This window comes from Sus scrofa, chromosome 15 (genome assembly GCF_054392235.1).
Source record: "Sus scrofa isolate SSC_HxYL_T2T_F1_AM1 chromosome 15, Sscrofa_HxYL_maternal_Yorkshire_Landrace_v2.0, whole genome shotgun sequence".
Lineage (NCBI taxonomy): Eukaryota > Metazoa > Chordata > Mammalia > Artiodactyla > Suidae > Sus > Sus scrofa.
The window spans coordinates 66978554-66997536 of NC_139397.1; the positions used below are offsets into that span (position 1 = coordinate 66978554).

The window sequence follows — 18983 nt, forward strand, 5'->3', positions numbered from 1 at the left end:
TTTGCCCTTTATCAATCCCATCCTTATTGTGAATGAGAAATAGAAAATGAATATCTAAAACAATATAAAATAAGCCATAGGACAGCAGAGATATTTTGAGCTTAAGCAAGTCATTCCCAAAAAGGATTCAGTTGTCAAAATATCACTCAAGTTTCCATATACATAAGCAGTACACTCTGCCTTGCAAGCTTTGAATATTTTACTTCGTTATATTAAAGGGAATATTCTGTATCAAGGAATGCTAAGGGAAAAATTCTATTCTGTATAATCCAAAGAAAATTGTTATTAGGTAAAAGTTGGGGGTGGGGAAAGGACTTTATGGGTGGGAGCAGAAGTTAGATCCATATTGACTATAATAATAAGGGCTATGGACACCAACATGTCTTTCTCTTTTTTTCTATTTCTAAACTAAAGTGGTAATGCTTACAGACAAGACAGCTCCTACTTCCTCAATACAACATAAGACTTAGAAACAGAATCTAAAGAGGAAACTAATGTTTTGCTCTGGAAAGTATAAAAAATAAGCAAACACAATCTGAATGTAATGTTTGTCATAATTAATGATGGCCAAATGTGATCTGAGACTACACTCGATCACTGGTATGCATAAAGCAAGACACAGTCCCATCCCACCAGGAGAGACAGCTGTGTGGTGATGCTGGTAATCCAGGCATCTCTCTAACAAGAAGACTCATTCCACTCTTTCTGTCCTAGTTGGCACACAGCCAAGACCAATACATCCTGACACTTCTATCACCTATACTCATATTTTGCTGATCAAGACCCATTAGTGACGTAAACTGGATGATTTGCATAAGCTCAGCTGCAGAAAACTATCTGTAGACAACACACAGAACAAGAAATCTTACCACAAAGAAATCCTGGCTAAGACTCTTGCCAGGGATGAAATAATGAGGAAGAGGGAATCTGGACCTTTAACCAAGTCCCTGTATTTTAAAAAAGCAGCAGCATGGGAGCCTCTACTTCCTTCTCAGCATTGTCATCACGTCTGTTTATAAAAAATTCAAAGAGGCAAATGCATTTCAGAACTGATGACCTGTTTGAAGGAGTCTGGGTGTGTCAGTCATCATAATCAGTCAGCCAGCTTTAATGATTAAGGACAGGAGGCATCTTATAAAGGATCCAACCAGGTCAGAGGAGGAAATCCTTAAACTTTAAGGCTTTGCTCTAGTTAAAAATATCTTCCTAGCAAGCACTCACTGCATCGTCACAAATTTCCAGCACTCTTAGAAGCCAGGATGATTTTAATCTATGAAGAGGAAATGACATGCAACACTACATTTCCTTAGGAAACTACTTTTCATGAATTTGAGTAAATTCATTAAAAAGGGATACTGTTGTTTTGATCATCACACCCTAGAAGGACAAAAATAGACTGGGGGAAAACCAGCTAGAATTTAGGTGATGTTTCCAAAGCTTCTACTGCATTGTCAGTTCAAGGCAAACTGAAATTGATGTAATAGGAACGGGGAACCAGGCTCTCATTTCTTCCCTGGGGAAATACGAAAATGTTGCTTCTATTTGCAGGTCTGAAAACCAAAGACGGAAGTCAATGAATCTACACTGAATCTCTCCTGTATAGTTCTTAGAGGGGTTTTTCACTTGGAAATATGGTGATTTCCATTCCTTTTCCTGGAAGCAAGGTGCAAGAGGGCAGATTTTGAAATGCTAAAGAAGGGTCAGGTCAGCCTCAGATTTCTGCCCTACATTCATCTGAACAGGGGATTTTAAAGTCCCTCTGCCAAAGAGTCCCTTAAGTTTGTAGAGTTTAAATATTCAATTTAAACAGGAAGAGGAAGTAAGTAGAAATAAATTTTAATTTCCAAGCTAACACGGAGAAATTCACCTTTCATTTTACTGCTTTGGAAGCTAAGAAATTTTGATACAAGAGTAAAAGAACTGTTAAGGTCCCTTTCAGGAAAACAAGATGAAGATCAGACAGCAGGCGAGAAGGAATAGAAACTGGAATTTTTGCATTACTGAATGAATTTTAATCCCAATAAGAATGCATCTTTGCATAGAAAATACTAAAAGTTTTAAATATATTAAAATACCACATGCAACTTCTTGCTCAAGCCTTTTCTTCTTATACATTGTTTAAATCAGTTGAAGTATTTTCACTACACCTTAAAGATTCTGGGAGTTCACATTGTGGCTCAGCAGGTTAAGAACCCAACATAGTCTCCATGAGAATGTGGATTCGATCCTTGGCCTCACTTAGTGGGTTAGGGATTTGGCCTTGCTGCAAGCTGCAGTATAGGCTGCAGATGTGGTTCAGATTTGGCATTGTTGTGGCTGTGGCGTAGGCCTCAGCTGCAGCTCTGATTCAACCTTTAGCCTTGGAACTACCATATGCTGCAGGTGCAGCTGTAAAAAGAACAAAAAAAATTCTGATTGTAAAAATTATTTGCTTAATAAGTTAATATTACTTGCTTAATAATAAGTTAATAATAACCACTGCTTTAAATAAACAACTAGGTAAGGAAATGTTTGTAAGCTTAACTAACTACATCTGCAGTTATACTATGTTTGGTACACCTCCAACACCAGTGGCTTGTTTTTGAACAGTGCCAGTAGAAATTATATTGCCTCTCTCCATTTGCCAGCTTTGAAAAACTGAATAAATGCATCAACATGTTGACTGCTTCTTTAATCTTGAAATAGGCCTTTCCCTAGAACACAGCACATATATCACTAAAATTACATGGATGAAGGAGCTACAAATTGAGAATGTTGTTATTAATAGTCTGCCTGCCAAAAGCTTATATTAACTGCAATACTTTAGAGTTCATGTTTTGAACAAATTGAAGGAACTAACTTGTGAAATTTAATGAATATTATCCTTGTTTGAATATTTCATGAAAAAGGAGAAAGATACTAAAAATGCTTTGGAGGAAGTCTTTCTTACGTACTTTTTGTAATAACTGTACAATTACAAGCTGAGAATTCACACATTGTATACAGACATAAAAACATTTGTAAGGCGGTAATAGGCTATAGATATACTACACAGAGACTCTATAGTAGAATGGTCCAATATGTAATTCCATCTGTAATTTCCACATGAAAGTAAATCTTAGTACCTCAATTACTGGTGCTTATTAAAAGGATATACATCCCCAAAGGACTCTGATTCGTCAGCAACAATGAATAATGTCAATAAAAACTAAAGTAAAAAGGTCTTTAAGTTCTGTATTTTATCCATTTTAATTTTTATATACTATCAAGGGAAGAAGAATTCATATGGTTTCACAGGGTGGTCCCTTCATGAGGAAAAAATGATGACTTCCTGGAAATTGGAGCACAAGGCCCTTCCTATCATAATCTACTCATTCTGTAAATTTATAAATACGTGAAGACTTAGCAGAACCCACTAAATACATGCCAAGTAAATATATGACCTTGTTATGCAGCAACTCATTAATTTAACAACCTCTATATCATAAGTGTGTGCAAAATCATTCCCTTCCTTCCCCACATTCAATTAGTCCTGTGGATTTCTTTCTTCACAGTCTCTCTTACCCTAATGCTTTTCTTTCCACTGTCTCTTATGCTGTTCAGACCGAAATCATCACCATCATCATTCTTATTATTTTAATGCCTCGACCATCAGTTACTTCTATGCCATCAATTTCTTCCCTAAGAGGACAATAATGGCACCCAGCTTGTAGTTTGGCGGGGATGAGCACACAATGCGTGCCTTATAAATACCAGCTATCAACCAGCCTCTTCATACCAATCAAACTGCTCTACTAAGTGGCTAATATGTCTATTTCACGTTTGCCCTTACTTTAGTCTGAAATACCCACCACCATCATAATCATATATCTCTCTTAATGCCCACTTTGTTTCCTTTATCCCTAAATTGAACTAAGTGCCCTCTTTCAAGTTTTTATTAACTCTTACCTTCCTGAGGCAGACTACTTTAATCATTCTATTTAAAATCACTGTGCTTCTCCCTGAGAACTCTGACCAACTTATATGACTAATTTTCTCCTTTCAACCTACCACCTTCTAAAATAGTACATGATTTAGTTACTCAGATACTTATTATCCTTTTGTATGTTTTCTCCCTTTGGAGATAAACTCCTGGAACAAAGCCTATTGAGTCACTAAATAAAGAATACAAAAAGATAGGCGTTCCTATTGTGGCTTAGCGGGGTTAAGAACCCGAAACAGGGTCCTTGAGGATGAGGGTTCCATCCCTAGTCTCGCTCAGTAGGTTAAGGATCTGGTGTTGCTGCAAGCTGCAGTGTAGGTTGCTGATGCAGCTCAGATCCAGTGTTGCTCTGGCTGTGGTATAGGCTGCAGCTCCGATTTGACCCCTAGCCTAGGAACTTCTATATGCTGCAGCAGGTGTGGCCTTAAAAAAGGAAAAAAAGAATACCAAAAGACGTGAAAAAATGAAGTTTTATCAGCTCTTAAAAAAATTTAGGTGAAGTAGCATAGCATATGGAAAAAAGCCCATGAGGTAGGGCATCCCCATTTTTTATATCAGTCTCTGCTTCTTATGAAAATAGGCAAGGGCCCATCAGTTCCCATTTCTCTATCTTGGTTTCCTCAGGAGCAAAGTCAAATGTTTTGACCAGCTTATCTGTAAGCACTCTTACACCTTTAAAGTGTCAATGGTTCTGCTGTGATCCTGTTTCATAAAATTCGAGTACTTCCAAATCCCTGTGAGCTCATCATGGACAGCACCAATCATCCCATTCATTTACCGACAACATCTGGTTAATGAGTAGATTTCTGCCTTGCTAAAATGATAGCTTTATGGCAATCAAAGCTCCTGCAGTTGTTTCCCAACAATGAAGAGAATTTCACTGTCTTCTTGGGGACCTGCACACTATTTGATGACAGAGTAAGGAGTCACAGCAAAAATTTAAGTATGCACCCATAAGCTTGTCTATAGTAATGTCAATAGACAGCACGTTGCCAGGGAGGAGGGCTTTCTTTCTCAACCCATCTCAACCATGTAGCTCTTATTCTGGCTGACAGGAAGAATGATGGCTATCCTTCTAACTCCCGAGAACAATGAAGACAAGGTGGTAGCACAAATCCACATGAGCAAATCAAATGAAAATGGCAGCATATCCCTATCTTTGTCAATAAAGCCTTTGGATTTCTAGTCCCTCTCTTAAAGACTGTTATAGCAATCACAAGGTATCAAACTTGGAATTCAAGGAAATGCAATTTTATTTAAAAAAACTTCATAATGGTAGCTCATGATTACATAGTTCTAATTACTAGGGACTGCTCCAAGAGCATTATGTGTATTAATTTATTTGATCCTCATAACAATATCAAGAGGGAGGTACAATTATTGCCACCACTTCACAGATAAGGAAATTAAGGCACAGATAGTTTATGTAACTTGTTCTATCATAGTGACAGAGACAGAGCTTGGATTTGAACCCACATAACCTGGTTTCAAAGTGCATGATCTTTTTTTTCCCCTCTCTTTTTATGGCTGTACCTATGGCATAGGGAAGTTTCCAGGCCAGGGGTCAAATCAGAGCTGCAGCTGTGGCCAACATCACAGCCACAGCAACACTGGATCTGAAATGCATCTGCAAACTACACTGCAGCCTGTGGCAATATCGGATCCATAACCCACTGAGTGAGGATAGGGATCAAACCCACATCCTCACAGAGACAACACTGGGTCTTTAACCTTCCGAGACACTATGGGAATTCCTAGTGTGCGCTCTTAATCACTACACTATCATGAAATAAAATTCCATATAGACTAAAGTCTCTTATAACCTATGATATGAATTTTTCAGAAAAAAATATATGATGCTACATATACAAGCTTTTCAAATCACATATTAAAGGGTCCAGAGTCATGTCTCAATAAAGTTGGTAATGACTAAACTCATTACTGGATTCCTCCAAATTAAACTTCCAGAAATTTAATATATGGTTTCAGATCATTTTCTTCCTTCCTGTGCTGCTATGAGTAAGTCATTCTTGGTATATCTCTATTTTTATTCTAAAAAATGCAAATGAGATACCTGTTTCATCTAAAAGTTTCCCAGGGCACAAAAAATGACTATAACTCTTGGCCTGACCAAGGATCCAGATAAGAACACCATGAGTGAGAATGTAGTAAGTATCTGGATGAGGATCCAAATATGATTTGGAAGGTGAGTCTTGAGACCTGAGCAGATGTTCATATATTACATATTAAAGGCTCAAAATAAAGAAGGTAGAGATTGTGAGGAGAGAATGTTTTTGGGAGAAGCAATATAATGGGAACAAGAATGGTAAAGAGAAATAAAATAATATTCCAGGTAGAGTCCTACTCGACTTAAACATGGTCCATATGGTTGGGGGCAGTGGTGGCAGGTGGAGCTGGGCTAGATAAGCAAGTTTGCGATCCTGCTTGGCAGGACCCCTGAGAACCAAAGAAAAGTTTTATAAGGCAAAAGAAGTGTTTTCTAAATATTGGTTATGATGGGCTCAAGAAGAAAATTAAATTATTCCTATTTTGTGAATCATAAGATTCCTCAAAACAATTTTGTAAATGATCCAATAAAGAATACTGACTAACACTATAGAGTTCAAAAATAATTTCCTATTAGATACTATGATCGATGTCTAAGGATTTATTATCCTCATTCTATGCATTCTGAAAGGAGGAACGAGTGAACAAATAAAACACCCAGGAATTGAACTTAGGCTCTCTAAATCTAAGCACAAATAGAACCAAGGAGTTACTTGGGAAGAGGAATCTACATTTTTCATTTACTTCTCATCCTGAACTCTCCTGATCCAGAACACAGAAAAAGTCAGGTTGGATAAGCAAAACATATGTCATCAAAGATTATGCGCTGTCTTTATGAGAGAAACTTACTCAGAGATATTTTATCTTTTGTATAAATGTTTAAACTGCTTAAAACATGATTTAACAACCCCATAGGAGATTGGAACTGTAAATTAAAAGGAATGTGGAAAACTGCTTCATTAATATAGACTAATCACAAAGTGACTTGGTAGCTGAAAGCACAGACTACATGAAAATATCATTTTCTGGTCCTATGTGACCTCTGCCAAGAAGTTTGACATCTTTGAGCCTGTTTCTCTTGTATTGAAAGACAATATTTGATTTATATCCTCTCCATGATGGCTTAAAAGTCTGAAATTGTCATTGGGATTATGCAATAACCCAGCACATTCAAAATATATATTGGTCTGGGGTTAGAATTCCCGAGAGAACTCAATATGCCCTAATGAGCTCGGTTTTCAAGAAAGTTATAACATGACCCACTCACAGTACTCACCCATGAATTTCCTATGTTCAATAAATCCCATTCAACAAATAGCATAGATTAACAGATTTTGATCCAAAATAGATAAAAAAAGTTTCAAGGTATTTTAGAAATTACAAGCTATTTTAGAAAACTCAACAATTTAGAAAACTAATTCCCAAGGATTTTAAGAAGCCAATGGCTTACTATGGATCCCAATGTTTTTACATACAGTTTAGTGATTAGTAACATGTAGGTCATGGGCTACGTGTACCTCAGGTTCCAGAGTACAGATCAACTATAATTAGAGGATCACAGTCACATGAAACTGAACTTCCTAGGCAGAGGTTCAAGTAGATATCTCCCTGCTGTCATTGAAGCAGAAAGATAAAAAGACTGACATAATTATTTTATATAATTTTTTTTTCTATGTGAACCAAAGTCTTCACAGAACATGATGTTGTTTTTTCTTGTCTCTTTGAAAAATCATAAGATTTGTTTGATGGGAAAAACAGCAAAAATCCAGCGTGCTCTAAGGATGATAGCCAGGAAAGATCAGAGTTATAACACTCAATGCTGCCACTAATCACTCTGAAGATTTGCTTTGTAGGCAATACTCAGCATCATGTAACAATCAATGGTTACTCATTCCTTTTGCTCCCAGAAGGGCAAGCAATTATGACCCAGGAAGCTCCACCAAGGGATTACAAACAAATGCTAACAAGAGTTCAATTCCACTGTCTTTAGATCATCCCATTTATTTATGGAGCTTTTATTGCATGACACCAACATATTTCATAAAACAAATACTTCCTGTTACTTAGCAAAGGAAGAGGCAACAGTGAAAGTCATCAGGCTAATCGTGGTCAGGTCTGCGGTCCAGGTCTCATTCCCTCCCCCTCCCCCTGCCTTGAGTGAGAAACCACAGCTCTGGGCCATCTGCTCCATATCCTCTGATGCTCTGGGACCCCGGCAGGATGGGAGAATTGAGGAGGAACATGACTCGAGGTCACGGGAGAAGAAGGCATTGGGGGTGGGGAGTAAAGAGAAAAATAACTGTGGGATAGGAAGGAAGTAAGAAATAAAGGGGAGGGAGAAGAGAGGAGAACTAGGGACATAAAATTATATCAACATGCAATACCAACACAGGTACCAAAGGGAAGGCTTGAGAGTTGTGGTGTCATTTGCCTATTAATTGTGTTTCCTTTGTGGCCACCATCTTTATCTTTCATGTTGCTCTCATCTTCAAATGCATATGAATGGTGGATGTTTGGTTTAATTTTAAACCGCGTTTTTAAAATAAAATGGTTTATGGAAGAAACTTTTTTCAAGTAAAGAATTATAAGAGCATTAAATTCCACGCTAATTTTTGCTTAAAAGAGACTTCCTGAATTTCCCTTTAGCTGGGATAGTAGCTCCTCAAGAAAGGCAATACAAATACTCAAGTGAATACTGGGCTTCCCATGAGGATCACAACAAATACTCAAGTGAATATCACTGAAAATTACAGTAATTCAGGTCTCATCTCATCATACCATATTCTTGATGAAAAATACGAAATGCTTTACCTGAGGAAGCTTTCCATTACAATTCATCAAATTTTATTGGGTCCATCAGCATATTTCCACTGCACTATCAGAAAAGCCTATACCCAAGTAAAATCTGCCCTAGTTATTAAATATTTTTCCCTTAGAAGTCGTGGCCTCATTGCTCTGATATTGATTCAGAATTCAATTTCTGCAGCAAATCTATCATACTTGAATTAATAAGACTCAAGATGACCAAAGCATAAAAGTTTTCACATATTTCTAGTTCTATAGTAAGGAATAAATGAAAACACATGTATTATTATTACTGTATCTGTTTTTAAATGACAAGCCGTTACAAATTACACAAATCCCCTTAAAACTGTGTATATCCAGAAATGCACTGTTTATTTTTTTTTTCCTTTTTGTAGGACAGGGACCAGTAATCCAGTTAATAAAATGTCATTTTAAGTTCACTGTAGCAGAATCTCCAGAATATATTTAAGAGACAATTACTCTATACTTCTAAGACAGTTTTTTTCCTCTTTTACTTTCTACAAGACTCTAGCATTTAGATATAGGGCTCGAGTTTGTTTTTATTTTTATTTTCAAACTTATTGATGAACAACAATTTCCTTTACACTTTAAATGATTTTATTTGCCCAGTTTTATTTATTAAGTAGTCATAAAATCACTTCTTTTATTTAGGATATTCCATGTATAAATCAAACATAGATACATTATTTATATAATATATTTAAAATATATATGTGTGTATATATATTTATTTATGGATGTGCCCTTGGCATATGGAAGTTCCTGGGCTGGGGACTGAACCTGTGCTTCCGCAGCAACCTGAGCCACTGCAGTCAGACTCTTAACCCACTCTGCTAGAGTGGGAACTCCTGTGTATGTGTGTGTATATATATATATATATATATAATCAAATTAAAAGATTATATATATATATATAATCAAATTAAAAGAACTTTTATGTTTGATTTGGCTCATGTAAAATTATTCTATGTAAATTATTTTTATGAGCTTTGTGAAATGCTAAGAGCAGCTTAATTTCCACCTTTTGGAGGTCTAGAAATTCCAGTTTGGAACAACAAAAAATGTTAGGGAAATGTCATTTTCATTCAAATAAAGGATTCATGATATTTTTGGCTCAGCTCTTCCCATGTGCTACATCTAGATGATATGAATTCCTTTTCACTACCCAATCTTCCCATGAAAGGTACTTTCTTGACAAATAATTTTAGTTACTATGTGTTTTTTTCTTTCTTACAAGTGATTCCTCAGCATTCTGCCTGAAGAGAGTCTCTCAGCCCATGATTTTTGAACATTACCCAAAGAATAATAATCTATGTATCCTAGTCACTTGTTATGGGGAAAAACCACTCTGTTTATTACACGAGGGTTTGAGAAATTACTAAAGTTCTACATCATTCTAAGACATAACAAATTAATCCACCTGTTAGGACTCTGTACAGTTTATTTCTAGGAATGTTAACATGTGTGTACATTGTATATATGATCCATGATAGCGGGAAGAAAGAAGGAAGTTAATATTTCCTAAGCCCTGTCCTAATATCGGGTATTCTTTTCCACAAAGAGTAACTTATGTAGTCTTTTATACAATCTCATGAGTGTTTTAGGCATTCGCATTCCCATTTGTTCAGATGTAAAAACTAAATCGCAAGTGGTGAAGTAATTTGCTCAAGGTCATTTGGCTTATAAATGATAGGACTGGAATCTGATGTCAAGTTTCCAGTACAATCTCCACTTTACCATGATGCTTGCTCAATTTATATCTTCTTAGTTTTTCGTAAGCTTTCCCAAACTCCCAAATTTACTATCCAGATTTTGTTACAAAACTGCTCTGTCAAGATCAAAGGAGGAAAAGAATAGAGTGAAGAAAGAAGTCGACGTAGAATAAGAGAGAAAATTGGTACTGGTTTCATATTGACTTGGTGTTTTCCAATAACTCATTTAATCCCCTAGACAGCCCCAAGAGATGAATAATACAATTCTCATGAATAAATGAAGAAACAGATTCAGAGGATGATCTAACTTGCTCAAGGCCATGAAGAATGGCAGGTAGGATTAACATTTTGGTCTGCCCAACTAGAAAGCTAATGCTCTAGGATAAGACAGAGAAATCAAAGCTGTAAAAGATATCAGTGGTAAACATATTTAACAATCTGCTTGGGCCCTGAATGTCCCTCAACAATGTCACTGGTTGAACACTTCCATTAAGAAAAAATGTCGTTCTTTCCAAATAAGTGGCCCACTTCCATTGGGGTTACTTTGATGGTTAAAAAATTTTCCCAGATACTATGTTGGTGGGAAAGGGATGTCCAACCCCTACTCCAAAAGGGGCGTCTTATGATCCAAATCACATAAAATTATCTTATTGAAAGAAGACATCTGTAGTAGAGGGATGAAAATTATACTAATAGGATTTAAATAATAAACAGGAGGGAGTTCCCATTGTGGCGCAGTGGAAACAAATCTGAATAGGAACCATGAGGTTGCAGGTTCGATCCTTGGCTTTGCTCAGTGGGTTAAAGATCTGGCATTGCCGTGAGCTATGGTGTAGATCGCAGACGCACCTTGGACGTCTGTGTTGCTGTGGCTGTGGCTTAGGCCAGCAGCTGTAGCTCTGATTAGACCCCTAGCCTGGGAACCTCCCTAAAAAAAAAGACAAAAAGACAAAAATAAATAAATAAATAAATAACAGGAAATCAAAATCATATGAATTAAGGTAATACACACTAATTGAATATAAATACTACAAACAATTTGAAAAAGAATAACAAGGTGTACAGAAGAAAGGAAGGTTTCAATTTTTCTCTCTGCACTGGTGCTAATTAGCTGTAGTGTACTTGGACAAGTCACTTCACTTTTCCAGATCTGAATTTCCTCACTCTGGAAGTCACTCAGTTAACTTCTCCCAATGTTCAACATATAGAAGTCTATGATTATAGAATATCAATTATATTATTCAGAAATCACCTGTGAACCACACAATGGTGGGTTAAATTCAACGCAGTAAAGATTGCAACAGGTTTGAGATGAAGACTGATCTCATCTCACTTCTGTTCAGTCACTTTTTATGTTAATGGCATATGAACCAAGGTTTTGTTTTTTGTTTTTTAATTGCAGAACTAAATAGCTTAATAACATATGGTAGCCTTTCTCTAAACAACCTCAGGAATTTTTTAATACCATTCATTTGTAAGCTCTGACAATACATACAAAGTATAATCAAAAATATTTATAGCTATTAGCTTGCTAGAATCTGAAAATAATCTCACAATCTTTCCATGATAGAATTCTAGATATATTTTCCACTTTAAGAGAGAGTTCCAGAGTTCCCGTTGTGGCCCAACGTAGTGTCCATGAGGATGTGGGTTCCACCTGGCCTCACTAAGTGGGTTAAGGATCTGGCTTTGCTGCAAGCTGCAATGTTGGAAGGAGTGTTGCTGTGGCTGTGGTGTAGGCCTTAGTGGCAGAGCCAATTGGACCCTGAGCCTGGGAACTTACACATGCTACAGGTGTGACTGTGAAAAGACAAAAAAAAAAAAAAAAAAAAAGAGAGAGAGAGAGAAAGAGTTCCTAAAGGACTAAGATATTACCTTCTAACCACTTCAATGGTTTGGTTAAATAGTGCCATAGAGGCCAAATTGGAATGACCCAACGTGACCCAGCTTGTTGGGAGCAGGAATGGGATTAGTGTCACTTTAAGATAAAGGACATTGTTGGACAAGTGTTCAGTACTCCACAGATAGAGAAGAGGAATACTAGGGGAGGAAAAGGAATGGCAGTCAAAGTGTGACTAAAATGAAGATAAGGAGAAGAAACACTGAATTCAAGAGTGTATGTATAAGAGAGTAAAGAAAGAACTCAAACCGAGTTGTGCAAATAGATTCTTAAAAATCCACCAGAACATAAGCTCTATGAGGGCAAGCTCTATTTTTATTGTGATATAACCCATCTGGAACCATGCTTGGCACATAGTAGGTGCTTAATAGGTACTCACTGAATAAAGGGGAAAAAAGAGGAAATGGTGGAAGACAACTGAAACATGGATATAACAACAATAATAAAAATGGAAACACGAGCATAAAAGTAGATATGGTGTCTTTTATGGCTTATTAGAAAGTTCGATAGATTCAGCAGACAAGAGTTATAGTCCTAGTTCCCGGGGACTTCTAGTTTAACATTAGACAAGTCATAACTTTTTTATGCCCTGGTTTCATTCTATAATTAATTTCTTCCTTTGTGGTTTAAAAGGATATTATGAAGAATTATTAAAAGGGAAGGAAGAAAGAACAGAGATGTAAGGTCTGGGGCATAATGATTTTCTGGGAATGCAGAAATACTGATATGTGTAAACATTTAAAGGAAAAGAAAAAGCAGAGAGAAAGAAAAGGGATGTGCATTTGAATTGATGGTGCCAGTAACAAACCAGTATGTTGTTCACTGCGTGGAGACTTCTTTTGGTGTGTGTTTTTCTAAGATGTGTAAATGCTGCTCCATATAAAAATGCAATAACGTTATATAGGAAAGAAAAGAAAGGTGAAGAGGCTTTGATACCTTAGAATGCAATGGAATTCTGACATATAAAGCCAATATGGTATAATTAGAAAAATAAGATTCAAGATATAATTAGGAGAATGGGAAGGGACAGCAAGGATGAAAGGAGAAAAGTGAGTAAAATCTGGGAGACAGAACGTTAGTCTGATTTCTACTATTTTGGATTTTCTTAAACCTTTCTGAGTCTTGTGAATTTTAGTGAAAGAATTGATTTTACTCGGTCTTTCAGAGTCTGGCTTTCCTCATCAATAAATTTATAGAATTATTTGGCTCAAATTGAGGATCTTCCAGTTTTTTTTTTGTTTTTTGTTTTTTTTTAGTGTCTTAGGCTTTCAACAAATAAGATTAAAGCAGAGAAAAATTATGTGGGATCACCATTCTGAAATATCTCTAATTATAATCTCAAGAAACTAACAGAATCTATTGGGCTTAACATGAATGCCACTTTTCAACTGAAGGGAAGAAATCCTATGGTATATCCAATTAATTATGTCGAGCTTTTGCATATGGTAGTAATTCATATTGTCAATGTGGTAACAATGGTTTGCCATGAAACCTAACAGTACAAAGATTTAAGACAAAGCAAAACAAATCTGGCCTAAGATGAAAATACTAACACATTCTTATACCCCAAAATCTGTAAACCAGGCTCTCCCAACCAGAAATGCATTTTCTTTCAAGATGGTACCATAGTAGCCTGGTTACAATTTAATTAGTCAGTTGTTTTTTTTAGTCATCTAAGTTTGCCATCTCCCAGGTCATATCTTTCCATACAGATGGAGAGTAAGAAAAACTTAAAAGCCCAGGCAAAGAAAATAAATTAATGGTTTGAATGTTATGCGACTCGATGAAAATGAAAAACTTATTATCTTTGCAATACGACGATTGTAGTGAGAAACCACTAACCACACACAGAAAAACTTTAGTATTATATATAAGTATATTCTAATGTTTTCATATTTTATATATAGTCTATATGTTAAATTCCAACCCTGTATTAGATGTCTTGGTATCTACATGTATGCATAGATTAATAGGGTGAGAACATGAAATTATATTATGGAAGAAATACCTATTTTAGACCACCTGACATAGCCACTCTAATGCTAGGCAATTTAGAATGTGATATTTTGCTTTTTATTATAATAAAAACAATGAATATCTTGATTTTAGAAGAGTCAGCGAGGGAGAGAGGAATTCTAGTATTTATTGAATAAAACCGTAATACGCTAATAGGTAGTTTGGCTTGGGAAATAACACAGCAGACACAATTACTAGATTGTCTCTCTTCCATTCTCTCAGGCTCCAGGATAAAGAAGAATCAATTAGCCCTCCACAGACTATGACCTTGAAGGCTACAGCTCTGTGCATAATATGCTGAATATCCTGAACAGAAAAGGAGAATAAGGTCCTGAGACCACAGAAGAGCATGCTTCAGATATGATAATGTCTTTTGAAAATATAAGCCCTGACAGCTTCGTTCATGTCCAAACGGCGCAGGATGATGAAAGAAAAGCTCCGCTTCTTTCTGTGACTAAGCGATACTTTCTTAGCAGAAGAGTAAAAAGTGAAAGAGATCGTAAAATGACAATCTAATTCCAAGCCTTTTTTTTTTTCTTTCCCTTTCCTTTTAGTTAATGGTTATAAGCTTTTTAAACAACTTATGAGTGTTTGAAAACAGAGCTCCCTGGACAAATTCCTTTTAAAAAAAATAAATAACACAGACTCACAATTTTTAGGATATTAAGTGTTTAGGTTATTTTCAGGTACTTGTTCAAAAATTTAACCCAGAGGATCCCCCACAGCAAATCCTATTGGTGGCAAAGTGTGAACCAACTCTCCAGCCCTAACTTTTCTGGAGAAAACTACTTCCCAGACAGCTTTTGCATGCTTATCTCCAATGCACTCAGAAAGATGCAGCTGTGTATCTGGCCAGAACTGGCCCCTGTGATGCTTTTAGGCAGCAGTAAATCTTTTCCACTCAATATAAATGCCAGAAAAAATCAATGCCCCAGCTTGGAAAAAAAAAAAAAAAGAAAAGAAAAGAAACTGTATGGAATGTATAATCTATTAAAACACTTAGTAGAAGAATTTACCTTAAAAAAGAATTTCTCAAAATGTCACAACATACTTTTGAACATGGGCCTCCATCAGAAAAAAAAAACAAAACAAACAAACAAACAAACAAAAAAACCCCAAAAAAAACGTGCTGGAGGTTTTCTTTGTTTGCTTGTTTTCCTCCAATGACAAAATTATAGAATTTAGTTGAAGAGTTTTTCAAAGGGTCCTCTTTCTTATTCTGGACAGCTAAACCTAGGCAGGCACATTTTAATTAAAGGCTTAAGTTGAAAATGATAAAGACAAAGAAGTAACCTTGCCGTCCTGGTGAATTCTGCTTCTCTTTGCATGATCTGTACTTGCTTTTTATAGTCTGTCATTTCATCTGGGTATTATTTCCCGGTCACTTTGCCAGGTGGGAAGAGGCGGTGAATGCAGTGATGGCTGTCAGATCCTTAATGATGCTTCAGGGGGTTGATAGAGATACAAAGCAGTGTCTGCAGAGAAGCAGTTCTTCCCTAATTATACCTGAAAAACCAGCCTCTTTTTTCCTTTAAGTCTTTGCTACTGAAATGGATGTGTATAAAATGAGCTTGAATCACAAGCACAAATCAAGTTTTTCCGCGTTTGTAGAACACACGGCTCTCCCTCTTACTGAACATAATGTCTGCAAAAAGATATTTTTATTCTTGATTACCATCTAAAGGGAAACAGAAGGGGTGAGTGTTTCATCACAGAATCTTTACCCTCAACTCTGCTTTAATGCTAAAAGATTTTACGCACGTTATTCAGACAGAATCCTCTGATCCTTTACTTTTTTCTAAGAGAATCTTTTCAATGGTAAAAAGTGACAGAAGACAAACAAAAATAAATTAGAAACATTTAAAAAATGCTACAGAAAACTCCTCTCTTTCTATAATAACCTTTAGAACAATCTGACTAGTCATGGTTTCATATTTGTCCACTTTTCCATTTTAAAGCATTGCAATGACCCAGTACAAATGGCAGTATGCATTGTTTTAAGAGTGTGGCCTCTCTTCAATCACAGGTTATTAAACCGGGCTGCTGCAATTTGATGGACTAGAATGACACATCTTAAAACAAACAAACAAACAAACAAAAAACCCAACCCCAAACCATGTACCTAATGGATCTTGTACTTTTAAACCATTGTCAAGGAAGCTATTTAAACATTTGATTACAGAAGACAAAACTAATCTGGGAAAATCCTTTCCTGCAGAATTGTACCATATCCTGAATAAAATAAAACTGCCTTTCATCAGTGCTCAGTACTGTAAGTACAATCTAAGCAGGACAGCAACTGTCTGATGCTGGTGGGAGTTTGAGTGTTGCCCATGAGTTAAGACTTCATGCGATATCAGGAAGGACCAATTAAAATGCAAACCCAGAGAGAAGAGGTTTAGGGGATAGGATGCAGAGATGGAGAAAGAGAACAGGCAGCTTGGGCTTGCTGGGAGGCAGAGGGTAACAGTAAGGTGAGCAGAGGTGATTGGAAGTTTACACAGAGGAAAAAAAAAGACATAAGATCATACTCACTTCTGTCACTTTTATATATTAAATATATATATACATATATATATAAAAGGATGGTCTGATGTTTTGACCTTAAAAAGTGTTAGAAATAAATGGACTTGAACAGAAAAACATGCATGACTCACAGACACTGAAGTTTTGGATCCCCTATTCCAGTTAGGGCATCAGTTCTTACCAGCAGTTGACAAGATCTTTTCCCTCGTCCTGCCCAAGCCTCCCAGTTACATGATATACTTCAACAAAACCATGTCATTAAAATCAGAGAAGAACAGGACACAGCTAGGTGCTCCAGAAAACGCTTTTGAGGACCTCAATAAAGCCCACCCCTCTCCTTTAGACAGCATCGCCCCCCTCTCTCTACTTACAAAGTTTAGGAGCAGTTTGGAGATTAGTTTCTGTTGCTTGTGGCTGAGTTGCTGACTTGGGTGTTCTCACCTCAGGGTTCCGGGTGGGTGAAGGAAAGGGTGGTGCAGTAGCCGGCAGGAAAGAAAAAGCGAAAATACGATTCTTCGGGGTTGGTACCGCTGAAGGCTCAGAGGAGACAATGGTATTGTCAACTTGCACTGTAACTTGAACCTCAGTTTCAGACTGAGCCCTCGAGACAGGTGAAGTGTATGCCTCAGATGAGACCCACACAGCTGAGGCAGCAGTTGGATCCAGAGAAATAATAGGGTCCTGGCCTAACCCCCCAGGGTCAAGGTGAGTAGGAGAGTCATACTCGAATATCTTGTCCACAAAGACCCACTTGAGGCCGGCGATGCAGAGGCAGAGGCTGACTAGACAAGCCAGAATGGGGACAATGCAGATTTTCTCGGAGTTGAGACAACCTCTCAGGCGCTCAGCTTCCAGGCAGATACAGCAGGGAACAGCCAGGCCCACGAGTCCCCTGGTTCTCCCATCTTCAGTCTGGGTCTCCGGCATGTCTTCTGCTGCCGGAAGCCCATCAAGAGATGGGTCTGCACTCAGCTGAGTGGAGGGGCTGGAGGACCTCTCAGCAGCTACCTCGGACATGGCTGGGGAATAGACCTCCATCGGCTCACCTCCAGAAGGCCTGGCCTCCCTCACCGTCCATTACCATGCAGAGCCCCCCCCAACCAAATGATACAGCATCTTACAGGGGGAAATCGATAAGTCGTCCAAGTCCAAGGCCATTATCAAAAGCAAGAGTTCAGGAGCAAAGAAGGGAGAAAAAAGCCTCTAGCAACTACCAAATAAAAGTATATTGTAATTCTTTACTGCTGTTTCTGGGCCACTTTTGCAGTTCTTTTAAATGCTTCTCCAAACCATCCCAGCTGGTCAAAGAGGACAGAGGCCAAAAAGAGAAACCAAGCTGGTGGTTGGTCAATTAAGTAAACCAGTAGCCCAAACTGAATGGCATGTTTCTCACCTCGAGCATCTGAAGCTGGGATCTGCTCAGATGGAGAAAACAACTGTCATGCAGGAGAAGTAAAAGCAAAAGCAGGACCAGCGGCGGCGGCGGCGGCGGCAGCAGCGGCTGCGGCAGGAGAGGCAGCAGTGACAGTAGCAACAGCATCCTGTTGTGTTAACGCGACGGCTGAAAGGGGCTGAATCATTACAGAGCAGCAGGTGCCTGCCCTCCGAGCATCACTGCAAACAGTATCATCACAGAGGGATCCGAAGGCGAGAGCGCGGCTGGGAGGGGCGGTAACTGCGCTCCCCGCCCTACCTCCGCCCCCACCCCCCAACCACTCCTCTTTGTCCTTCCTGAGCACTCATTCACTTTCTTCCTCTGGGCTCATCCCTTCTTCACCGTCTCTTTCCCTTCTTTTCCCCTCATTCAAAGACGTTCTCTCTTTTTCTTTTTCCTCTCTCCTCTCCCAACCCCCACCCTCCATCCACACTCTGGGGCTGCTGGCTGTTCTGAGTAAAATCAGTATACCCTGCAACACGGGACTGCCAGTGACTTCCTATTTTATCCAATTAGGAGGAATAAAGGCCATCAAATCAA

The 18983-nt window shown here is 37.8% G+C and overlaps 2 protein-coding genes across 29 annotated transcripts in view; both read right to left on the minus strand.

Moving 5' to 3' along the window:
- The window catches only part of NRG1 (neuregulin 1), a 1062032-nt gene that overhangs the window by 96697 nt on the left and 946352 nt on the right, over nt 1-18983 (minus strand). For 5 of the 28 annotated variants that reach the window (XM_021076395.2, XM_021076396.2, XM_021076400.2 and 2 more), the window contains exon 1: nt 17380-18633. The exons of the other annotated variants lie outside the window; for them this stretch is intronic. In XM_021076395.2, coding sequence (XP_020932054.2) covers nt 17380-18046 — 667 coding nt within the window. In that variant the 5' untranslated portion in view covers nt 18047-18633. Of the gene's footprint in view, nt 1-17379; nt 18634-18983 lie in introns of those variants that run through there. 28 annotated transcript variants of the gene reach the window in all.
- On the minus strand, nt 18360-18633 carry LOC146395885 (uncharacterized). The gene has a single exon (XM_085000169.1). It carries the CDS (start codon nt 18546-18548, stop codon nt 18360-18362), a length of 189 nt encoding a protein of 62 aa, XP_084856295.1. The 5' UTR covers nt 18549-18633.

What these genes read in the sequence shown, in the direction of transcription:
- LOC146395885 (XM_085000169.1), bottom strand. Translation starts at nt 18,548, where the DNA reads ATGCTGTTGCTACTGTCACTGCTGCCTCTCCTGCCGCAGCCGCTGCTG.